A 25813-nucleotide genomic window follows, 5' to 3' on the forward strand; every position below is an offset into this window, starting at 1 on the left:
AATGTAGCAACACAAGTTGATAAGGCCATAAAGAGTGCAAATAAAATACTGGTGTTTATTTCTAGAGGAATAGAATAAAAGCAGGGAGATAATGTTAAATTTATATAGAACCTTGGTTAGACCACGCTTGGAGTACAGTGTGCAGTTCTGGTCTCCATATTATAAAAGCAATACAGAGGCACTGGAGAAGGTGCAGAAAATATTTCATCATCATAGGCGGTCCCTCGTATTGAGGATGACTTGCTTCCACGCCAAAAAGGAATGAGTTCACAGGTGTTTCAATGAAGAACCTAATATTCCAGGTCCAGAACTACATATTGAAGGGTGGAAGATGCTTGTGTGTGGATTTTTTTTAACATGTAGTGCCCGTTGCATACCAGCCACCACACGGGCTTGACAGAGTTAGGTCTTGGGCCAGTGGCAAGGATTAACAATGACGATTGGAGACCAGCTCTGCTGCACGGACCTAGTGCGCACACATATCGCAGTGTAGGCTGGCCTGTGCTGCCCCTGGCCCCTTGCCTCTTCTGGGCCCCGAACTCATGCCTCTCCTGGGCCCCGATCACATCGCTCCACGATCAGTCGCTGCTCCTGCGCCCCAACCTCTCCACTCCAGCTGTACCTGCCCATGCTCCAATCAGCGACCTGGACCTTGGTGACGTCCAATCCAGTCACCCTCTTCACAGCCGTCGCTCTCCAGTACGCGCTATACCTTGCAGTGGTATGCTCCATGCTGCTCTCTCAAAGGCTCCAACCTGCTGATGCTACAATGATATTAGCAGAATTGAGAGGATACAATAATCAGGAAGGATTAAGCCAACTGGGGCTCTTTTCTGTGGAAAAGAGAAAACCGAAGAGACGTGATAATGGCCTTTAAAATTATGAAGGCATTCAATAGGATGGATATGGAGAAACTGTTTCCACTTGTTGGTGAGCCCAAAACAAGGGGGTATTAATATAAGGTAGCTAATAATAGATCAAGTAAAGAATTGAGGAGGAATTTCTTTACACATTAAAGGAGAGAGTGGTGGGAATGTGGAACTCACTGACAAATGGAGTGGTTGAAGCACAAAACATTCATGCATTTAAGGACAGGCTTGATGCATACACGAGGGAAAAGGGAATAGAGGGATATGGGGGCAGGGTGGGAAGAAGTAATTCGAGTGGGAGGAGGCTTGTGTGGAGTATAAACACTGGTATAGACCAGTTGGGCCTAATGGCCTGTTACTGTGCTGTAGATTCTATGTAATGGTGCAAGCGAGGGTTGAAACCATCAGAAAGGAACATTCTTAAGCAGCACATATAAAGATGCTTATCGAGGGTGAAGCAAAACGATACTGCACATCAACTACAATAAAGTGCAGACAACTTGCATTAACAAAATTGCTGATCTTTAAAAGCAGAAGCATGACAAGTATAATCATGCACTTACACTATAAAGGTTTTTTTTTCTTACTACTTTTGGATACTTCTCACGGTTTGAGAGAAACTTGTATGACTTTTATTGTTATTAATCTGTTCTTTAACATTGAATTATAGAGTGAAGCCCAGCTCACAGAACTCAGATTTGCAAAAATGTTCTCTCCTTCATTCTCTAGTACAGTAGATGAGAAAAACAAAAAAAACTGTTAATTTTAATCAAATCCAAGGTACTCCGCTCTTCAGGCTCACTGCAAAAATAGAAATTCAGTGCCCTAGCATGAGTCACGTGACATCACTTATGCAACAGTGACAACCAATTCACTCCCACGCTGTGATACTCAGACTTCCACTGACTCTCATTCTCCATTGAGTGTGCAACCAGAATCCCAGCCAGCACAACCTTGACAAAACAAGAAGTCTTATTCATACCTTTATATAGAATGAAACCTATGCAGCATCCAGCTTCAAGGTTCTAAAACACTTTAAAGTTCAAATGACATTCAGAAATGATGCAATTCTATGTTTGTGGTTTATATTTTTGTTGCACCTTCTATAACACTTTCCTGGATATCTGATCTTATACACAGCAGTATGGATCATGTAGTTATTACTAAATTTTGCAACTTCTTTGTACATTGAGTTAGATTGTCAACTAATTACTGCAAATCCAGAATATGCCAATCTATCCATTAGTATTTTCATCCTTATGCATACAATGTATGTCCCTACAATCCATACAACTCCAGCTTCAGCCGTAGACCAATCCAAACATAAACTTCTCACTTACCTCAAGCACCAGTTTATAAGACAACTGGAGCAGTTAATGTACTGTAACAAGGATGTGATTGTGAGCATTAACTCTGGCAGCACTCTTTAAAAATATACCTTCCATAAATAGCAATCTTAATCCCACAAATTAGACCAGAGTAAACCCAAAGATATACGTCCAATATTGTTTTAAAATTGTGAGTGAATTGGTTTCTTCTTTTCAAAACACATTTGATCCAGTTTTCACCATTTTGTTAGGACTGATCCAATTTGGTACATGTGTTGTACACATTTTGTCTAAGAATTAATTTCAACTGTAAATGATGTTCACGGTCTAAAAAAAATCTTAGTCTACCTACAAATCACTTGCAAAAGGTCTTTACACAATTGGTTTTGAGGCTTGATTCTCACAGATTTATTTGTTTAGCACAGTGTTCAAAGGTTGTACTTCCGTCATGGAAATTTAACAATGTTCAAATGACTATTTTCATAGATTTAAAAAATGTTTTGAAAACTATCCACAGTAGTGACAGACCATTAAATCACGTTTTAGAATTTGTTCATGGGATGTGGCCGTCACTGGCAAGACCAGCATTTATTGCCCATCCCTATTTGCCCTTGAGAAGGTGGTGGTGAGCTGCCTTCATGAATCGCTGCAGTCTGTGTGGTGAAGGTACTGCCACAGTGCTGTTAGGGAGGGAGTTTCAGGATTTTGACCCAGCGACGATGTAGGAACAGCGATATATTTCCAAGTCAGAATGGTTTGTGACTTGGAGGGGAATTTGCAGGTGGTGTTGTTCCCATGCGCCTGCTGGCCAAGTCCTTCTAGGTGGTAGATGTCGCGATAAGGGAGTGAATGGTTATGGGGAGCCGACAGGGAAGTGGAATGGAGCCCAAGATCAGATCAGCCATGATCTTATTAAATGGTGGAGCAGGCTCGAGGAGCCAAATGGCTGACTCCTGCTCCTATTTCTTATGTTTGGAAGGTGCTGTCGAAGAAGCCTTTGCTGCAGTTGGAAGTAACTGGGTCATTTCTGCCTAAAACGTGTTTTATTCCTTTCTGGATTAAAATATTTCATTAAAAATGTAAATATATGAAAGCAATTCAGCTCCCTGAATGACAACTTGTAAATGCAGTGTGATAGTCATTTTAGCAACCTTGAGTTAGGAATAGGAAAATCAGCCAAGATTCTGCTCCCGGCCCATCAGTTTCATGAACTGTGGCAGCCTTCCATGGCTTTAACATCATATAATGATTTTTGTCCAAGATCCTTCAAGTTGGAGGAGAAATTATAGCCAAGCCTGATTCTGTCCTCATCCAAAGTCCCAATTTCCAGTTTGCTGATTGGAGTGGCAACCCCAACTAATTATCATTACCCCCAAGGCCATTATCACCCTACCATTGTCCATCATGCACCACGGTTGAAACGCAAGACATACCTGGTCTGTATGGTTCAGTACCACACTGGGAAGTCTAGTTACACACTGAGGCATTCGCATGTGCCCTTCAAACCATTTTTCTTACAATAGTTAAAGCACGTACATAGAGAAATGACTGTGGAAATATTGGCGAGAGGCAGTATATGTAGACAAGATCACAAAGCAAGTTTCTAAAATTTAAAAATAAGTTTTTTTTAAAAAAAAGCTAATTTCTATTCTTTTCACAGTTTAAACTTTATGGCCGAGAAATTCCGTTGTGCCCGGATGGGGACGGTAACATCCGGGAGACGGGATAGTCTGCCCCAGGTGCGCAAGTCCCACACCGCTCGAAACATTCGGGTTACCGCCCCAGAAAGGAAGTGGAGTGTAAAATAACACGCTCCATTTCATTTCTGGGTGGTAGTACGGTGGACGAGTCGGGAGCAGGACGCAGTGCTCCGCACTGGGTCAGGTAGCGCTGCCACATAGGAGGGGCTCTTCCCTTCATTAAAGGGAAGGGCCCAAGTTGCAAACTCTGCAGTTAAGAAATGGGCCTCCCTGGACCACCCGGGAGCGGGGTGCCATGCCAATAGCCCGGCGCTGAAGCAGAGTGTCAGGCTGAACGATCATAAGAACTTAACATAAGAAATAGGAGCAGGAGTAGGCCATATGGCCTCTCGAGCCTGCTCCGCCATTCAGTAAGATCATGGCTGATCTGATCTTGGACTCAGCTCCACTTCCCTGTCCGCTCCCCATAACCCTTTATTCCCTTATCGTTCAAAAATCTGTCTATCTCCACCTTAAATATATTCAATGACCCAGCCTCCACAGCTCTCTGTGGCAGAGAATTTCATAGATTTACAACCCTCTTAGAGAAGAAATTCCTCCTCATCTCAGTTTTAAATGGGCGGCCCCTTATTCTGAGACTATGTCCCCTAGTTTTAGTTTCCCCTATGAGTGGAAATATCCTCTCTGCATCCATCTTGTCTAGCCCCTCATTATCTTATATGTTTCGTTAAGATCACCTCTCATTCTTCTGAACTCCAATGAGTACAGGCCCAACCTTCTCAACCTATCTTCATAAGTCAACCCCATCATCTCCGGAGTCAACCTAGTGAACCTTCTCTGAACAGCCTCCAATGCAAATATATCCTTCCTTAAATATGGAGGCAAAAACTGCACACAGTACTCTAGGTATGGCCTAGTCATGGCACGGACCCTGCAAGCGCAGGCACCAACGGGGTGCCGAAGAAAACCGCCACTTGCTTTAAAAACATGGCGGCCATCTCCCCATTAATAGTGCCCCACAAGCAGCCTGCAGCCCAATTCACAACCCCTGAAGTAGTCGCTGGCATCGCCCAGCCCAGCTTGTTCCGGAGAGAAAATGGGGCACTGCGCACAGTGATGACGTCGTCATCAGTGGCGCAGCGGAGCGGGCTGCTACCGGTTACCGCCACTCCCGCGGAATTTAGCGGGTGTTGTTAGCAACATTGCAACCGGGCGAAAAGTCGTTCAACGGGAGGCACAAACGACCCAAATTTCTAGGCCTATAGTTTTATATTTTAAAGCACAAAAGTGTTAGAGATGGAGTTAATGCTGATCAGCAGTGACTTAAATCAACTAGATTTGTGAAATGGACTTTGTCACTTATGAATTACCTGATCAGCCTCGCTTGTGGTGGCTTATTTATTAGGTTCGACTGCAGAATGTGACACATCCTTTGTTTCGGCTGTAAACAATGGCAGACAGTGCTGATGAGCAACACAGCTTCACAGTGCAGAAAAAGGGGCATTTCTTTTAGACTGGACTCATGAAGTAAGAGCTGTTTGAAAACCAGGGAATAATTTTCTGTGCATCTGGTTTCTTGGGCTGCAATTCTGCTCACCTCGACGGGTCCATGGTGGGTGATGTCGGTGACAGGTCCAGATAACGCTGCTGTCTCCATCCCGGCCTCCGATATGAATTTCCCTTGATTGGGCTTGTTAGCCTGCCTTGAAGTCAAGCATATAGCTGAATGCAGCAATGCCAAGACTCTCGCTATTTTAATGTTCTTTAGAATGATACTATACTGAAAATATCCAAACCTCTCATCCATAACTAACCTTGACGAAGGGCATCATTTAAGCATCTCTACTTGTTCTTTTTTGATATATTTAACTTCCCCAATAGATGTTGACTATAAAGAATTGTGTTTTAGGGGGTTACCAGAATTTTTGCCATTTATTCATGTATTTGGTGACCCAACAGAGTGCGCGCGCGTGTGTGTAAGCGCTCGTCCACGGCAAACGAGCCAAAGGTGGGCAGCGGAAACGTTACAAGGACACTCTCAAAGCCTCCCTGATAAAGTGCGACATCCCCACTGACACCTGGGAGGCCCTGGCCAAAGATTACCCTAAGTGGATGAAGTGCATCCAGGAAGGCGCTGAGCTCCCCAAGTATCGGCGCCGAGAGCATGCCAAAATCAAGCGCAGGCAGTGGAAGGAGCATGCGGCAAACCAGGCTCCCCACCCAACCTTCCCTTCCCCACAGAGACTGTGGTTCTCGTATTAGACTGTACAGCCACCTAAGAACTCATTCTATCAGTGAAGCAAGTCTTCCTCAAGTCCGAGGGGCTGCCTATGATGATGATGGTGAGTGTGAGAACGTCAGAGTGTGTGTGTGTGTGTGTGTGTGTGTGTACTTTGCTGCAGATTAATGTACAATCAAAGATGGTGGGGGAAGGAAATGAAAAGTAAAGCTGAAAAGCTTTGCACTCCATCAAATGCTTCCATCCAATTTAATTTATAGATTCTCCATAGTAGTTGTGTTTGGTCTGTATCCCAATGTTACCAGTTTCTATAGTACATAAAAACACAGTGTTTATACGCCACATGAGATTCCTCCCATCTTTCTTCATCTATCCCCATCAACTGGAATAAATAAACTGTAACTTTATAATTTCAGCACAAGAAATTACCTTTAAACTAAATGGAGCGTAATTAACCATTTTCTCGGAGATTATTAGAAGTTCTGTAAAAATCACTACATAACTAGCAACTTAACACAAGTATTTATATCATTTAAAATCTCAGCCCCAGTTTTATATATGTGACTGCTGCTTTTAAAGCCAGTTGATCAGCCATGATGCATAACCAATACAACTGGTATTCCAGCTTTTAAACAACAATGGAAGCTTTGTTTGCCCAATAATTATTCAGACTGTGTGCTGCTTTGTTTATTAACAAGTCCTGCACGGGAACAGGTAAAACTCTTGAAGAATTAAATGACAGTGGGTCTACTCTTGCATTTAACATGTGACAAGACTTTGTTCAATTGGATTGGTTCTTTGATGTGGTATTTTCGTTCCAGCACGAACAGGCCTGTTTTAACCTGCAAATTGAAGCTTTTCAGGATGGGTCAAAGTAGTTGAAGGCAATGAAATCCTGTGTCATCTCCTGGATCCTTGAATCTACTGTGATGTTGCAACAACAACAACTTGTTTTTATATAGCACCTTTAACTTGGTGAAATGTCCCAAGATGCTTCACAGGAGTATTATGCGCTAAAAATTTGTCACCGAGCCGCATAAGTAGAAATTAGCGCAGGTGACCAAAAGCTTGGTCAAATACTTATGTTTTAAGGAGCGTCTTGAAGGAGGAAAGAGAGCTAGAGAGGCGGAGAGGTTTAGGCAGGGAGTTCCAGAGCTTGGGGCCTAGGCAACAGAAGGCACGGCCACCAATGGTTGAGCGATTATAATCAGGGATGCTCAGAAGGGCAGAATTAGAGGAGAGCAGACATCTCTGGGGGGGGGGGGGGGGGGTTGTGGGGTTGGAGGAGATTACAGAGCTAGGATGGGGCGAGGCCATGATAGGATTTGAAAATAAAAATGAGAATTTTGAAATCGAGGCGTTGCTTAACCAGGAGCCAATGTAGGTCAGCGAGCAGAGGCATGTAACAAAGGCATGGATGAGGGCTTCAGCAGCGGATGAGCTGAGGCAGAGGCAGAGATGGTCGATGTTACAGAGGTGGAAATAGGTGGTCTTAGTTATGCTGCGGATATGTGGTTGAGAGCTCATTTCAGGGTCAAATATGAAACCAAGGTTACTTTCTGTGCCGATTATTTTAAAAATATTAAAAGATGCAAGAAAATAACTCCTATCCCCAAATAAATAAAATTCCAGAATTGAGTTCACAACTGATTTTTCTGATAATGGGAAACTGGACTTTTCTGAGCTGTGAGCTACATTCCTTACGATCATAATAGCTTTGATCAGTCATGAACTTGAATAACAAAACGGTAGTCCAAGCAAATGTAGCACAAAGTCACATACAAATAGAAACTTTGTGCACAGAGTGGGGCAAAACAAGGCACAGTCCTGTGTAATCTTGTACTTCAGTGTGTATTTCTGGGGGTGAAATTGGCCAATAGCGTTAAACGGTATAAAACCAAGCCGTCAGTCTGTTTCTCATTACTGGCGTTGACTGATTTCACTGTCTCTGATTTTGTAACACGGCCGATGAAGTATTTCCAGCTGAACAGCGTGCCTTTCTCCAAATAGTCTGCATATAAAATTATTAGAATGCACGAGTATTGAATATGATGAACAAAATAATTGAGGTTAAATTCAAAGACATCATTACTGCAGGCAAATAGGAGTGTTTGCATAAATAAAATGGGAGAGCGAAGAGATTAACGAGCCGGTGTGCCAACTTCTGTAACTTTGCCCCTTCTGACAGATGCAGACGGGAACCTGTGTCGAAGCAGCTACCTGCTGCAGGTGACTCTGACCATGCACCGCTTCAACGTGTCGTCCACAGAACTGCTGCAGAAGCTGATCACACTATATCCTTTTGCTGCAATACCACTTGAGCTGCAAAGCAGGCGTCACCACTGGAGTGTAATAGTACATCTGGACAGTAAACCATTCATGTTAAACAGGATGACAGGGCAGCAGAATAAGATGAATTTTATTTTCATGACACGTCAAAATTATTTTTCAGTTGTGAAATAAAAAGCTAAAGGTATATTCATTCCCCCTTTCTTAAATATAAAAGCAAACTATTCCTGGGTTACTTTATTTATTATGTTATTATGTTTAATACAAGAATAACCTCTTTACTTGGTAGTGAAAGTTCAATTTCATTACAGTCGGCATATGTTTTACTCATATCACTTTCAAATGTAACTCATATACCAGGACTAGTGCATCCAGATTGAAGTAATGCTATTAGTTTAGTTTAAGGTTTCCTTTTGAATATTTCATTAGTTTTGCCTTCGTGTTGGCGAAAAGCAGATTTACATGTCCATATATTCAACAATTTTGTGTAATTTTCCTGTGCTTGATGGAGAAGAGGATTTTCTTTGTGGATTACATAAAGTAAAATAAATAAACTTTGAATGAAGTTATGCATTCATGCCAAGCAAATAAAGCAAACTGTGCCTAATCCCCTCCTGGTGAAACTCATCTTCCCTTGATGCAGTGTGCACCAATAAAGAAATTTTTATTTCCATCCATAATTTTGCACACTTTTCACACATTGTACACTTATGTGGTAGATCAGAGCCCCTCATTCTCAAACAGTAATTTGCTCGTAGGCAACAGTTATATATCATCTTAGAATCTTATCACTCGCAAAGCAATACGGTCTGGTCAGTATAAATGTTGCAGTTCCACCGTTACCATATTGGATATCTCAAGGAGTCTTTATGTGCCTTGTAAATGAAAAATCTTTTTAAGGAAATTTGTTTGCTGTGCTTTTCTGTTCTTTTTTTAGTTCGCCAGAGCTTAATGAACCTAGATGTTCTATTCCATTAAATCTCGTATACTTATCTAGCTTCTCAAATGTATCTGTGCTATTTGCCTCATCTACTCCTTGTGGTAGCGAGTTCTACATTCTAACCTCTCTCTGGGTAAAGACGTTTCTCCTGAATTCCCTCTTCAATTTATTAGTGACTATCTTATATTTGTGGCCCTAGTTTTGGTCTCCTCACAAGTGGAAACATCTTCCATACCTCGACCCTATTAAACCCTTTCATAATCTTAAACACCTCTATTAGGTCACCCCTCAGCCTTCGCTTTTCGAGAGAAAAGAGCCCCAGCTTGTTCAATCTTTCCTGATAGGGTATAATCTCTCGGTTCTAGTATCATTTTTGTAAATCTTTTTTGTACCTTCTCCAGTGCCTCTATGGAGACCAGAACAGTGCACAATATGTGGTCTAACCAAGCTTCTATACAAGTTTAACATAACTTCTCTGCTTTTCCATTATTTTCCTCTCAAAATTAACGCAGTGCTTTGTTTGCTTTCTTATGGTCTTGTGAACTTGCATCGCTACTTTTTAGTGATTTGTGTATCTATACCCCAAGATCCCTCTGTTCCTTTTAACCTATTTCGATACTTATTTTCCAAGGAGTATGTGGCCTCCTTATTCTTCCTACCAAAATGTACCACCCCACACTTATCTACATTGAAGTTCATCTGCCAATTACATGCCCATTCTGCAAGATTATTAATGTCTCTTGTATTGTCACAATCTTCCTCAGCATTAACTATACCCCGCGCCCTCAATTTGATGTAATCTTCAAATTTTGAAATCGGACTTCTGATTCCCGATTCTAAATCGTTTGTGTAAATGGTGAACAGCAGTGATCCAGCACTGATCCTTGTGGAACACCACTTCTCACCTTTTGCCAGATTGAGTAACTACCCTATTTTCTGTTTTGAAGCCAGCTTGCTATCCATTGTTCTATTTGTCCCCTGACTTCACATGCTCTGATCTTAGTCAGGATTCTATTATGCAGTATCTTATCAAAGGCCTTATCATATTTACACAATAGGGTATGAAGCTGGGCCCATCGGTAGATGACTGTCTCTCTACTAGTTCCAGTTTAGCTCCCTGATATTTTCAGCTCCACAAACTCCTCCAATTGAGTTCCCCTGATGTCAACAGTATTCATTGTAACATTGGATGATGCAGTGGGTTACAACACAGTCTTTCCACCTCTGCGACATTGATTTGAATTACCAGACCAATGGGATAAAAATCATCTCTCTTTGTAGACTGTAAAGATCTCACATGAAAATATTTTTAAGTAGTCTCCATCCAGTTCATCATGCATATAATGAGGTGACAGCTGCGGTAAAAAAATCATTGAAACGGGTGAGGGGGGGGTGTTGAGGGGGAAATTTCTACCCCGCAGTGTTATAATCGTAATAATATTAGAATTATGCTGTTATAATAATACTATCTGAGAGTGCTAGAAGAAGGAAGAGGAATTCGAACATGCCTTTGCCAAATGCATATGTATTATAAATATTTACTGTTTCCGATAAACAACATTTCCAACACTACAGAATATTCAAGCACTAATTTAATGTTTCTCTAGTGCTCTGTCCAATTGAAACTTTGTTCAAAAATAGACTCTAATCAATGAGACGGTGTTTAAAATAACCTAGGCAACGTAAGCTACTTCAGAAGACACATTAACTATTATGATAATTAGTCTGTTATCCCACAGAAGGAACAGCAGGCTTGTAGAGGGATGAAAAGCTTCCCAGATACTTGAAAAGGACGCACCAATGCACCTATTCATAGTGAAGTACTCGGTATGAGTGACACCACATGACACCCATCAAGTTAAAAACAAAGATTTTTTTTTGCCCTGTTGCTCTCATTCCAGATTGCAAAGGAAATAAACGCACAGTGCAGACATTTTCACCCGTCTGAGAAGACAAATGTTACAAAACCATACAGTTTTTGGCTCTAGGTATTAGAATTTGATGTGATTTAGTCAAATCACTGATCACTTTGTAAAATTGTACATTGTCATATCATGCCTGTCATACACTACTGCAAGCAAATCTTTGTCGTCCCACCTTTCTGCATCCAACTCCAAAGGTCATAACATTTGATGGGTAAGAATCTACAGTCACTAATATCTCCCTGCGACTATGCATAAGCTATTGCTTATTTGTAATCCTGCACAGAGCAGTGAACATCAGCAGGCCTATTGGTTACATCCAGTGTCCAAAAATGCACATGCTGAATCAGGGAACGCAGTACAGTGATCACATGACCAGAAGCACAAACCCCAGATGACTTTCTCCTTTCTAGCCCAGGGACACAATATTAATTGTAGCAACCCCACTATTGCCCAGTTGAAATCGGCACAATCCATACCTGGGGCATGCCTGTTCTGTGGGGCTCATTCCACACTTGCCAATGTTCTTACCCATCAAATAGCCAACAAAACCCACCAGTGAGGCCTAGAAATGTAATAGGTCTTGAACAAAAAAATTACAGGTAGGTCTCTAGCTCAAGCCATAAAAACTAGCTTGTGAGTAACAAAGTTTACCAATGCTAGTAGTGAACAAGCTTTATTTTGAGTGACTGTTCAAATAGTGTTCAAAAACAAATTTCAATAATTCAGGTGTATAGTGAAGGAGTTTGAGATGCCATTGGCGCTCACATCTGTTGGCATTCTGCCTGAAGATGATTTGCACCCTAATGCTCTACTTAATTCTAGATGAGACATTGCAATATTGCCCTGTTACTCAACTTCCTGTCCAACAACACAGGGCAAAGAGACATCAACTGCACTGCCAAATTTTTTTTAAATTCTCTAAAGACAAATCAAAACTGACCAGCCATACAAGTAAATGAATGCCACCACTCTCATTAGCTCTTATAAATCATACCCAGCATGAAAGGCATTTTCTTTGATCAGCATGTGTAACTGATAATGGTACATGGATTTCAGACCAATCCACAGTTGTGACCTGGTAAAATACTGTTTTTTTTTTAAGGATTGCTTTTAAATACATCTTAACATTGCAGATAATGGCCTCCATTATGTTCACCATTGGATACTGAAACTGCATTTTAGAGAAACTTTGGCAGTGATGAGATGATATTTGAGATGTGTGTTAAGAGACAATACAGCCTATAGTGAACTATAAATGCTTATTTTATTCACAGTGGTCTTACAGAAGAAGTCATTCATACTAGTCTCAGTAATGCTCCTGCTGAATATAAATAGTGATTCTTGGACGCTTCATATGAGAACTGTTTTCCTTAATGGTGACCTACATATCAGAATGCTTTAGAACAAAACTGTGCTGCAACCTGTCTGAAGATCTGTTACTTTATAAGGTGAGGCTTTTCCTGGAAATAGCAACCACATCTATGAAAAGACAAAAAGCAAAGTGACTACCTGCAGAAGCTGCACATCTCGCTTTAGGCTCAGTTTGAAAGAATGTGGTTTAGTTTTGCAAATGCTTTATTGAAAATGAGAGTAGCTCTTCTTTTCCTGTGCAGTCTACACTTAGTTGTTTGTTTGAACCTACTGTTTACTTGAAAAATATTTTATACTATATGGTCCAAAGTAGTGTTAATTATTCAAATAACAGATCAATAAATAATTTCTAAAATGTTAGATAGACGTAAGCACTTATCTGATCAATTTGCGGCTCTCCGACCAGTTAAACTGGCACATGTAAGGAAGGCTGCAAGTGCTAAGCCCATATAAGGTCATAGAATCATAGAATTTACAGCAGAGAAAGAGGCCATTCAGCCCATTGTGCTTGTGCCAGCTCTTTGAAGGAACAAATAATTGTTGTTTTTTAAAAAAACATAAACTGCATGCTGACAGGCAGTAAGGATTAATTGTGCAATGAGAAAAGGTTAATTAATATGTTTGTAGTAAAGGGTCCTTTAGGGAAAAGTGACCATAATATGATAGCATTTTATATTGAGTTAGAAAATGATTTAGTGAATCCAAAACTAGAGTCTTAAATCTAAACAAAGCAAACTACGTAGGTATGAGGGGCGAGTTGGCTCAGGTAGATTGGGAAACTACATTAAAAGATATGAAGGTAGACAAGCAATGGATAGTACTTAAAGAATTGATACATAATTTACAACAAACATACATTCCTTTTAAGGCACAAAAACCCCACAGGAAAAGTGGTCCAACCGTGGCTAACAAGAGAAGTTTAAAAAAAAGTATTAGATCAAAGGAAGAGGCTTACAATGTTGCCAAAAAGAGAAGTAAGCCTGAGGATTGGGAGGATTCTAGACTTCAGCAAAGGAGGATAAAGAAATTGATAAAGAAAGGGAATATAGAATATGAGAGTAAACTAGTGAGAGAAAATAGACTATAAAAGCTTCTATAGGTATGTAAAATGAAAAGATTAGCTAAAGTAAATGTGGGTCCCTTACAGGCTGAGGCAGGAGAAATTATAATGGGGAATAAGGAAATGGCAGAGAAATTAAATAAATGTTTTGTGTCTGTCTTCATGAAAGAAGATGCAAAAACTTTGTCGGAAATAGTGTTCAACCCAGGGTCTAGCGAGAATGAGGAACTGAAAGAGATTAGTATTAGTAAAAAAATGGTACTGGAGAAATTAATGGGACTGAAAGCCAATAAATCCCCTGTATCTGATAGCCTACATCCTAAGATTTTGAAAGAGGTGGTTATAGAAATAGTGGATTCATTGGTTGTCATCTTCCAAAATTCCATTGATTCTAGAAAGGTTCCCGCAGCTTGGAAGACAACAAATGTAACCACGCTATTTAAGAAAGAAGGAAGAGAAAAAACGGGGAACTACAGACCAGTTAGCCTGACATCAGTAGTAGGAAAAATGCTAAAATCTATTATTAAGGACGTGGTAACAGGGCACATAGAAAATAATAAGAAGATTGGGCAGAGTCAACACAGATTTATGAAAGGGAAATCATGTTTGACAAATCTGTTAGTTTTTTTGAGGTTGCAACTAGTAGAATAGATAAGGGGGAACCAGTGGATGTGGTGTATTTGGATTTTCAGAAGGCATTCAAGAGTTTACTAAGCAAAATTAGGGCTCATGGGATTAGGGGTAATATACTAGCATGGATTGAGGATTGGTTAACGGACCAGAAAACAGAGAGTAGGAATAAATGGGTAATTTTCGGGTTGGCTGGCTGTAACTAGAGGAGTACCGCAAGGATTGGTGCTTGGGCCTCAGCTATTCACAATCTATATCAATGATTTGGATGAATGGACCAAATGTAATATATCCAAGTTTGCTGATGATACAAAGCTAGGTGGGAATGTAAGTTGTGAGGAGGATACAAAAAGGCTTCAAGGAATATAGACAGGCTAAGTGAGTGGGCAAGAACATAGCAAATGGAATATATTGTGGAGAAATGTGAAATTATCCACTTTGGTTGGAAAAATAGAAAAGCAGAGTATTTTTTAAATGGTGAGAGATTAGGAAATGTTGGTGCTCAGAGGGACCTGGGTGTCCTTGTACACAAATCACTGAAAATTAACATGCAGGTACAGCAAGCAATGAAGAAAACAAATAATATGTTGGTCTTTATTACAAGAGAATTTGAGTATAAGAGTAACTATGTCTTACTGCAATTATGTAGGGCATGTTCCTATTTCTTATGTTCTTATGACTCCCTCTATATGCTTATGGAGGGAGTCAGAATGCACAGGGAGGTCCTCTTCCCTTCCTATGGGTGGAAGAGACCTTCCTAGGAGACCAAGACAGCCTGGTGACAGATTGCAGAGGAGGTCACAAACAGGCATGTGGTCAGGAGGACCTGGGTGCAGTGCTGCAAATGTTGCAATTATCTCAAGATCAGGAAACGCTAGTACAAAGCCACATTCAACTGCATCCTGCTATGCCTCTCATCACATCCCCATCACTTTGCCTACCCTACCCTCCTGCATATCCTTGCTCACACCAACATACCTTGCACCTCCACCCATCCCTCTCTATCAACATTATCACACCCCCACTTCACCAGCCACCCCTCACACTCACCCTCATCCTCGTGCAATCATACCAACTCACAACACACAAGCGTAACCATTTGGGTGTTTTATGCAATGTTTATGTAAAGTTTCTGTTAATGTCGTGTCAAACATAAAAATCTTTATTTTCAACACTTTCCGATCTTGGACATATTTGTGTGCCCCTTTGAATGTGGCTTAGTGAGTTGCAGTGAATGGTGAGACATAATGGTATCCCCGCAATGGTCATGAGTGTGAAATAAATGGCTTGTGCATTGTAGGGATGCTTTATGGTGGTGGTGTGGGGTGATGCCAACCTGACTTATCATGTGGCAGCCATATGGGTGTACAGGATAATGTTAACTAAATCTCCCTGGGTTCCCGAGCAGCAATGTGCTCGGGTGCTGATGTCCTATGCAGAATCAGGTGATTGTAGAGAAGGTCGGTGCTGTTGTTGATCCTGCTGGTGTTTGGGCTGATTGTGGTCCTATTCTGAGGACCAAGGTGAGACAGTATAAGCGGCATCCATGTTGATGGAATAGATGGCAGATGAAGTACAGATGACAGAAGCATTCTGTCAATGGGTGAGAGAGTTCTTCCAATAGGTGGCACTGGATGGAGACTTTACTGGAAACACTTGCAGCCTGCAGATTCCGTGCTGGAAATGGACTGAGCAATAGCTTATTCCTAAGGAAAGTGATCATCTGTCAGGTGGGAGCTTTTACTGTACAGTTGACGCTGTAATCAGCTGGAGAAATGGCCATGGAACTCCGACCTCAGGTTGACAGACGTGGTTCCCGAGCAGCGTGGATCCCGTGGCCATTCAGGAAAATTTAAAAAGTATGTGTAAAAAGGCTCTTAAGTGCCTGTAATGCTACCTGATAATCATTTCAATTAGGTCCCCTGCTGCTGCCGGTTGGGTGGCTCGGCAGTGAGAGATGCACCTGAGGGAAAGACACGTGGGAGCGAGATGCCAGCGTGTTCTCAACCTGCTGCCAAAAATAACAACTTTCCCACCCAACCCGTCACCAGTCGCGTCCTTTACCACCATGGAAAATTACGGTCAATACGTTTTTTGTCAAAGATCAGATCAGCCATCTGACTCCCCAACACACTAAATGCAAGAGGTATGAGACTACCATCAGGAGATACTCTCACACAGCTTGGACTTCACATCAACTGCAGTATTACTGCAGTCCAGTATGCTGCCAAGTTGAAAAAGTTCAACTGGAGGAGAGTGGTGTGGAGCAGGCAGCATTAGCCTTTTCTGTCAGCCCTGTATCACACTAACAGTAGGTACTGTCCTGAGACTAGTTCCTGTAATATAACTATAGAGGGGGTTGTTTAAAGTTTTTTCTGTTATAAATAAGTTTATAGTTTTTAGTGAGAGGTGTGTCAATGGGATGAATCAGAGAACTGTCTCGCCACATTGATATATGCATTGATATAATTAATAAAATATAGGCATTATTTGCTTCTATTACATTGAAAGTTAATAATTACATGGTTTCTATTGCAGGTATTGGATAACAGAGTTCTGGATTATGTTTAAAATGGACAAGAGTCTTTCCGAAACAATGGAACAATTTCAGGAACTGGTGAGAGAGAATGGTGAAGAGTCCCACTCCCGATTTATCGACACCTCACGGATGTAAGAAAAAAAACATTTTCATTCCATTCCCATAAGAAATGATTCCATTAGCAAACCTATCAAGTTAGCACCAGAACTATTACATTTGTTTTCTAGTGCGTGTTCAGGAATGGAGGTGAAGTGCAAGGGAGAAAATTGGGGGGAAATTGCAACACGATATTCTCAAACACAGTCACTAATCTACGAGTTCTAATTTTACAGAGCATAACACCATACAGGTTACTGCATGTTTGAAAATAAACTTGGTCATATGATTTGTCCCAATATTTTCTCGGAAGAAAGAACTTGCATTTGTATAGCAACTTGCATGATCTCAGGACATCTCAAAATGCTTCAAAACAAATGAATACTTCTGAAGTGCAGTCACTGTGGTAATGTAGGGAAGCGTGGCTGCCAATTTGCACAAAGCAAGCTCCCACAAATAGCAATGACATAAATATCAAAAACTCCCATGTTCTTCTTCGAAGCTTTTATATCCATCCTAGAGGGCAGACGCGGTCTTGGTTTAATATCCCACCTGAAAGAGGACACCTCCGACAGTGCTGCCCTCCCTCAGTACTGCACTGTCACATACTTAATGATATTATTCAATACAGTCACACTGATGGCTTATTTAATAATACAATACATCTGGAAAATAATATGATGGCTTGTAATGTGCAGATGACTTTCCAGTAATCAAGTTCATTATTAAAGAAATAATGACTTTACACATCAGTGAAGAGAAATGCTGACATTTTTTAAATTGTGATTTGAAGAAAATAATTAAGACAATTTTGGAACAAATCCACTAATACGTTCATGCAGATAATTTTGTAATGGCTCGGATGACCAGTTATTCGGCTGGAAATGACAACGGGTCAACAGAAAACTGGCCAATCTAATGCCCCACACCAATCCAACCCGTTCGCCGTCATTCATTGTCAAAATGTTTGTGTTCCTCCAATAGGTTACGGGATGATTTCCCCTGCAGACTATGCATGCAATAGTTTCTTAGTGTATAGTACTTTCAAAATTCTGGCTGTCACAGATGTATTGTGTTAGTGCAGAAATAGGCCCTGATCTTGACTGACGGGGGTTGAGAGAAGTGGGGGGTGGGGGGAAGGAGTCTTGTTCAGGAAACCCCAGTTTTGACTCCACAACATGCAACTTTTTTTTCCAGCAGGTTCCCTGCCCGTAATCCAGCCTGATTGACAGGCTTGGCTCCCTGTCGGGCAGGGAACGCTCCAGAAGAGACCACAGGCCAGGAGCAGGTAGGGAGCCTACAGCTGGGTTAGTGGAAGTGTGGAGGGGTCTGGATCTTTGAGGGGAGGTGTGGGTGTCACCGCTCCCTGGGGGTGGAGGGTATCTAATACCGGAGGGTAGGGCAAAGTGCATCTGATCATGGGGTGGGAGGGTCCGACCCCCCCTCCCAGGAGCTCGAGAGGTCTTCTGATTGGTGGGGGGGGGGGGGTCCAATGGCGGGCAGGGAAGAAGGTAAGCTTGGTGGACTGGGAGGAAGCACTGCTCCTATTGGTCCACAAGTAGTGCTTTAAAGGCACTTGCCTTTTCCACTAAGCAGTCCCCGCCTCCCTTTAGCTGCGGAGTTAAACCTGGAAGATAGGCTAAATATGAGACATGCAACCTCAATATGATATTTAAATGACCAACCTGCATCCTGGGAGCAGGTTGATTGCCCAACCCCCATCCTGCCTTGGTTAAATCGAAGATTGGGGGGTAGGGGTCAGGTTTGAGATATTTTAACATTTTAGCATCCGACCTGATCCCAACCCTCCTGTGTTTTTTTTTGTGGTTAAAATTACCACCAGGATCTCCTATAACTTCCTGAGGTCATTGTGTGGTTTCTGGACTATTGGTGATTTTGCAAACCATAAGCTGCCAAAAGCTATCAATGGGTGGAAGAATTAGGATACAGTTGGGGAAGGAGATTGATGTTAGTGTTGAGAAATGCAAAAATGTTTTTTTTTGCACACAGCATCGACATTAAAGTAAAGGACTCCTGGTTGCAAAGAAAAATCAATCTATTTGCCCTAACAACGTGACTTAACTCCATCCTCAGAACAGTACCCCTCCCATCACTGGGGATTTTTTTTCCCTTTCCCAGCACCAGACACTCCTGTGGCTTCTTTGATATTGCTGAACTTTAAGCCGTTTTGTGCCTTGGGCCCATGCCTATAAGTGACTGTGTTAAGACAGTCCAAAATCATTTCACAGAGGAATCTAGAGCTGTCAGAGAGAGGTAACTTTCATCTCATCAGTGCGTATTGTAACTGAGATTCCAGAAGTAAAATGATATTGTGCTCAACCAGTGTCTCACCTAGGCCCCATATTAGTGTTAATTGGCTGTAAATCATGTGGAAAACAACAAAAATTTAACACAATTTGTTTAAGTTATTCTCCAATGTTTTATTAGGAAAGATAGAAGTTAAGAGAACAAAAAACTCCAAATGTCTGTGGCACAATTACTCAGATCAAGTAACCTCTTATTTAATATTATGAATGTACTGAAAATTGTTGGCTACCAGAATGATCGATTCTGCAATCTCAAACTACCTCTCTAAGAACATAAGAAATAGGAGCAGGAGTAGGCCATATGGCCCCTCGAGCCTGCTCAGTGTCCTGTGAAACACTGTGTTGGGAATCCCCTCTGCCTAGTCTTTACCTGGGAAATTCGATTCTAATTTCCTGACTGCCTTCTTACTATTAAAACACAGCCTCATGATCCTCCAACAAAATATGTCTATGACTGTTGCAGGGCTGGGATTTTCCTTTCCTGTAAAACATGTGTCCCTTGCTATTCCATGTAAGATTGTAAAATTACAGCCCTACAGCACTCACCTCAGTGGTTTACTATAGGAATGGGAACTGCAGTTTCAAATGGCATCATAAGGAAACAGCCAGAAACACAAGGAGACTTTCCTAGCTTTGGAATGGGTGGAACAGGGATTACTCAATTCAGTGAATCATTAAGGGTTTGAAGCTAGTATGAAATCAGCAGACAGGTATGGGTAAACTTGAGGAGCAACACACAGTAAGGGGAGACAGTCACAGATGGTCAGACAAGAATACAGAGAATTCAGTGGAACAGAAAGAGATACCGATCTAAGATATGGGGCGAGCAGGAGAGGTGCAGTCATGAAACCAGATTCTCAGAAATACAGAACAGGTGACAGGGGACTCCATCACATAACCCACCTTGCCTAGTTCGGTGAACATTTTTTGAAGCAGCGACTAGATCTCTTTTTCTTTACCTGACAGAAATGCACATGACTGGTCACGGAAAATCACTCAGCGGATAAAACCAAACTGTAGCAAAAAACGAAAAGTTTCCCTTCTATTTGATCACTTGGAGCCAGGCGAGCTGGCCGAACACCTAACCTACCTCGAGTTCAAGTCCTTCCGCAGGATTTCAGTAAGTGCACTGGTGGAAAAGTGCTCAGATCAGATCTCTATTATAAAATGATGTCTCCCTTTTACAATACTAAAAAAGATGAGCTCTTCATTTGGTTACTCATTTAAGCCTCACACACTTACAAAGAAATTACAAAGTAAGAAATTGTGATAGATACTGAAATGATTGATGGTGCGTGGGAAATCATTACATTCTGACAAAGCTGACACTAGCTAAAGTGTGAAGACAATGATCCGTGCACTCCATTTACGGTGCATTCATACTCCATCAATCAAACTTCAACTGAAGCGCTCCCAAATTCACTTCGGGTTTCAAGAATCGGTTCATATTGGCAACTCCAAAATCCTTTCTGAGTGCATAGTGATTTCTTAGCCAGATGACATCTTTATGTTTCCATGGTGACAATACATGTGCACAAACAGGTTGGGTAATTTTACAGCAATGAAAAATATTTTTCACATTATCTCCAGAAAATACACCCGATTGGGGAACAATTCGAGGCATTATTACGTTTTTCTCCTCCTGAGCCCTGCTGAACTTTGGCCTTTTGGGACCCGAACTGCAGAGGAGCATGTTTACACTGGTCTGAAATCTGCAAGCTGGGTCTGAAACCATCATGAACCAAGCATTCCACAACTGAGTCTGGAGATCAAATCAATCTGCCATTGACCCTGGTTAATGTTTCTGCTTTACAGTGACACTAAAAATGGTGTGTGGATACATTCTTGTAATAAATAACATGCATTTATATAGTGCCTTTCATGTTCTCAGATCAATCAAAGCAATGACAGCCAATGAAGTAATTTTTCAAATGTAGTCTCTGTTGTACTGTAGGAAATGCGGCAGCCAAATTGTGCACAGCAAGGTCCCACAACCAACAAAGGAATAAATGACGAGATTATCTCTTTTTGGTATTGATGAGGGGAAAATTGTGGCCAGGACACTGGGAGACCTCTTCTTTGAGCAGTGCCCTGGGACCTTTTACATCCACCTGAGGGGCCTGAGAGTTTAACAACTCATTCGAAAGACGACACCTCTGGCAGTGCAGTCCTTTAGTACTGCACTGACGGCTTAGCTACATTATGTGCTCTGGAATGGGGCTTACAAGTTTCTGGAGCAGGACATGAACCCACAACCTTCTGACTCAAACGCGAATGTTACCACTGAGCCATGGCTGACACCCAGCATTATATTACAATGGTCCCTCGACATGCAGCCTAGAAATGCTGTAATATACAAGGCATCACTTGTACCTTCAGTAGCACCTTAAGAGATGGTTCATGGTGCATTGCCAGTGACACTTTGCTCATGGCTGGTCATGTTTTCTGTTAGTGGCAATGATGCTGGGTATAATATTTTTCTGATTGTTGATTGGCGGAGTGCTCAAAAAGTTTAGTTATTGCATGTTTTTATATTGTTGAGCTGTACAGATCTTCCTGTCACATGTGGGAAGGTCTATGGCCAAACAGTTAGCTATAATTGTGACTTCAACTGTGCACTTCAATTAGAAGCTGTTTTACAGTATAACGGCAGGATGGGACAAGTATGAATTGATAATAAGCAGAATATAATTGGATTCTGCTTTATCCAGTTTTCAGATTATCAGAATTATGTGTTGACTGGCTGTGTAAAGGACAATCCCACAATGGAACGCTCTGTTGCTTTGTGTAATGGCATCTCACAGTGGGTCCAGCTTATGGTTCTCAGCAGACCTACACCACAGCTACGTGCTGAAGTCTTCACCAAGTTTATTCGTGTGGCTCAGGTATGGATGATACTACTGCCTCTTGCCAAATATGCAGTTAGTGTGTGGCCTGGGCACCATTACGGTCACAGTAAATATTTAGAATATTTTGTGATTATACAATGCTTCCTCCTTATTAACCCAGTAGTCCATGAGATAAATAAAATCACAAGTCCAGTTTGTTGTACTGGTTCCCCATATACAGGTGCAGCATCGAGAATTCGGAACCCTCGGCTTTTCCAGACTATCGATCGTCTTTCTGACATCACAAATCTGGAAACACCTGAGCCCAATTTTGGGAATTTCTGGATTTTGGAATGTCAGAAAGGGGGCCGGGGGGGGGGAGGTCGCTGAGGAGCTGTTCGGGCGGGCCCTGCTGTGCAGGAGCTGTTCGGGCGGGGCCCCACCGAAGAGGAGCTGTTCGGGCAGGCCTCGCCGTGCAGGAGCTGTTCGGGCGGGGCCCCACCGAAGAGGAGCTGTTCGGGCAGGCCGGCGGCGAGGCCCAGAGGTGAGGCGAGCGGCGGCGAGGCAAGGCCCATGGTCAGGCAGCGGCGATGCCCCCAGGTTGGCAGGATCAGCAGGTCCGTATTCCAGAACATTTTACCAATTCCAGACGACCCTGCCACCAATCGGTCCAGATTCCAGAACATTTTGGATTCCGGAACTCCAGATTTTCGACGCTGCACCTATATAGATGGATGGATATTGAAAGAATGAACCAAAGAAATCCAATTAAAATTTGACTTATCCATGTTTTGGCTGTATCATCAAATATTCTGAGAGACTGTAATGGTCCAAAGTTACACTTGTAGCAGCAGTGTTATTACACAAGAACATAAGAAATAGGAATAGGGGAAGGTCATTCAGCCCCTCGAGCCTGCTCCGCCATTCAATAAGATCATGGCTTCAGCTCCACTTCCCCGCCCGCTCCCCATAACCTCTTGTCCCCTTATCGTTTAAGAAACTGTCTATTTCTGTCTTAAATTTATTCAATGTCCCAGCTTCCACAGCTCTCTGAGGCAGCAAATTCCACAGATTTACAACCCACTGAGAGAAGAAATTTCTCCTCATCTCTGCTTTAAATGGGCAGCCCCTTATTCTAAGATTATGCCCTCTAGTTCTCGTCTTCCCCATTAGTGGAAACATCCTCTCTGCATCCACCTTGTCAAGCCCCCTCATAATCTTATACGTTTCGATAAGATCCCCTCTCATTCTTCTGAATTCCAATGAGTAGAGGCCCAACCTACTCAACCTTTCCTCATAAGTCAACCCCCTCATCCCCGGAATCAACCTTGTGAACCTTCTCTGAACTGCCTCCATAGCAAGTATATCCTTTTGTAAATATGGAAACCAAAACTGTACACAGTATTCTAGATGTGGCCTCACCAATACCTTATATAGCTGTAGCAAGACTTCCCTGCTTTTATACTCCATCCCCTTTGCAATAAAGGCCAAGATTCCATTGGCCTTCCTGATCACTTGCTGTACCTGCATACTATCCTTTTTATGTTTCATGCACAAGTACCACCAGGTCCTGCTGTACTGCAGCACTTTCTCTATTTAAATAATAACTTGCTCTTTGATTTTTTTTCTGCCAAAGTGCATGACCTCACACTTTCCAATATTATACTCCATCTGCCCACTCACTTAGCCTGTCTATATCCTTTTGCAGATTTTTTGTGTCCTCACACATTGCTTTTCCTCCCATCTTTGTATCATCAGCAAACTTGGCCACTCAGTCCCTTCTTCCCTGTCGTTAATATAGATTGTAAATAGTTGGGGTCCCAGCACTGATCCCTGTGGCACCCCACTTGTTACTGGTTGCCAACCAGAGAATGATCCATTTATCTCGACTCTCTGTTTTCTGTTAGTTAGCCAATCCTCTATCCATGCTAATATATTACCCCCAGCCCTGTGAACTTTTATCTTGTGCAGTAACCTTTTATGTGGCACCTTGTCAAATGCCTTCTGGAAGTCCAAATACACCACATCCACAGGTTCCCCTTTATCCACCCTGTTCGTTACATCCTCAAAGACCTCCAGCAAATTTGTCAAACATGACTTCCCCTTCAATATTATTTATTAGCAGCTTAAGAATAAAGTGGCAGATCACATTGTCTGAAATTCCTGCAACTTTGAGAACCAAGTACAAAATGTAAAACCATGAAGAACGCTGTCCAAACAAAGATTTCAACAAAAGATAAAAGATTAAATAGTCATTGGTTCATAATTATAACTTAGCAAGGGAATTTTTCTTTAACTTCACACACACAGGAAAATATGTACCTTTAAGTATTTCAATAGATTATATATTTTACTGTTTTGAATCCAAGTGGAGGTGTTAATTATGGGTTGCAGTGCAGTAGATCTGAATCATTCATTGCTATACCATTCTTCTCGTTTGATCTAGAATGCATTGTCATCTTACCTTCTCCACAGAAACTTCAGCAGCTGCAGAACTTTAATACACTAATGGCAGTGGTTGGAGGTTTGTGTCACAGCTCGATCTCCAGACTCAAAGAAACAAGCGCCTGTGTCCCTCATGAAGTTAATAAGGTTGGTGTTTTTTCTTGAGTGTCTGCTACCTGTTATACAGACTGGTCTTCACATCATTTTGTGATGTTGCAAGGCTGTTTGTAACACTCACATTTGTTGAACATTGCAATTCTGACTGCAACAACATTTCCTTCCCCTAACCCCTTCTCCTGAAGCTGCAACTCATGCTTGGGTATAGCTCCATGGGCAGTAAGTGCTCTCTGATACCTTATGGCCATTCTTTGTGTGAGCCCAGACAGTGTATACTATAGGCTAATGAACTGTGGGAGGCATTACCGCCAAGCGCAACAAAGTCTTCACTAAATACCCGTAGATGTAGAGCTTCCAGCAGGAGTCAGGAATAGGAATTCCGGCTGATTTTCCCCTTCCTAGCTCACGAACATTAAGGCCAATTTTTGCAGCCCCTACTACCATCCCAGCTGACAACAGCATCATTCCAAGAGACCAACAACTTTTTATCTAAAAGAGGAAACATGCAGCAAATATTCTGGCCCCTTAGTAATTAACAGGTTCACATCCGTGGCAGATACAACATAGTAGTCCCATTCTGACATAAGTGAAGTTACATGTTCCTACCCATGTTCTGTATACACCTTAGAAGCTGTCAGTCAGTTGGAAATAAATACATAGAGCATAATTTTGTGATGACAGGAATGTTCGGGTTTAGCTGCCGACCGGTTACAATATAGAGTACAAACGTGCTAAATATGGCATCAATGAGTAGGTGAAATGAGTAGGTTAAATGTTCTTCCCCTGTGTACCTATGCAATTATAGTGCAAAAGGTGTAAAAATTCCCCCACATCATATACCCTCTGAAAAATGACAACTTATTAAAGATTTAGTATTATCAACTTCATGCTATCTTTTTCAGTTTCAAATTGATATTTGCACTGGGAAATTAAGATACAAGGTGAAGAACAGAAAAGGACATTCAGCCCATTCAACTTATGCCTTTACAATAAAGACAACTTGATTGGGATTCTATTCAATAGTGTTCTGCATTTTCTGAAAGGGCTCCCTCACTCTAATATCTCCCCAGAAATATTGTATTGTATGATCTTAAATGTTAATTTTTAACG

General features: G+C 41.7%; 1 protein-coding gene across 1 annotated transcript in view; it reads left to right on the forward strand.

The window, feature by feature from the left end:
* LOC139262284 (RAS guanyl-releasing protein 1-like) overlaps window positions 1–25813 on the forward strand; it is a 107474-nt gene that overhangs the window by 47241 nt on the left and 34420 nt on the right. The window contains exons 3-8 of the mRNA XM_070877437.1: window positions 8325–8430; window positions 12676–12738; window positions 16890–17021; window positions 20280–20433; window positions 22025–22198; window positions 24617–24733. Coding sequence (XP_070733538.1) covers window positions 8325–8430; window positions 12676–12738; window positions 16890–17021; window positions 20280–20433; window positions 22025–22198; window positions 24617–24733 — 746 coding nt within the window. The remainder of the gene's footprint in view (window positions 1–8324; window positions 8431–12675; window positions 12739–16889; window positions 17022–20279; window positions 20434–22024; window positions 22199–24616; window positions 24734–25813) is intronic.

The sequence above is a fragment of the Pristiophorus japonicus genome, chromosome 4 (assembly GCF_044704955.1).
Source record: "Pristiophorus japonicus isolate sPriJap1 chromosome 4, sPriJap1.hap1, whole genome shotgun sequence".
Classification (NCBI taxonomy): Eukaryota; Metazoa; Chordata; class Chondrichthyes; family Pristiophoridae; genus Pristiophorus; species Pristiophorus japonicus.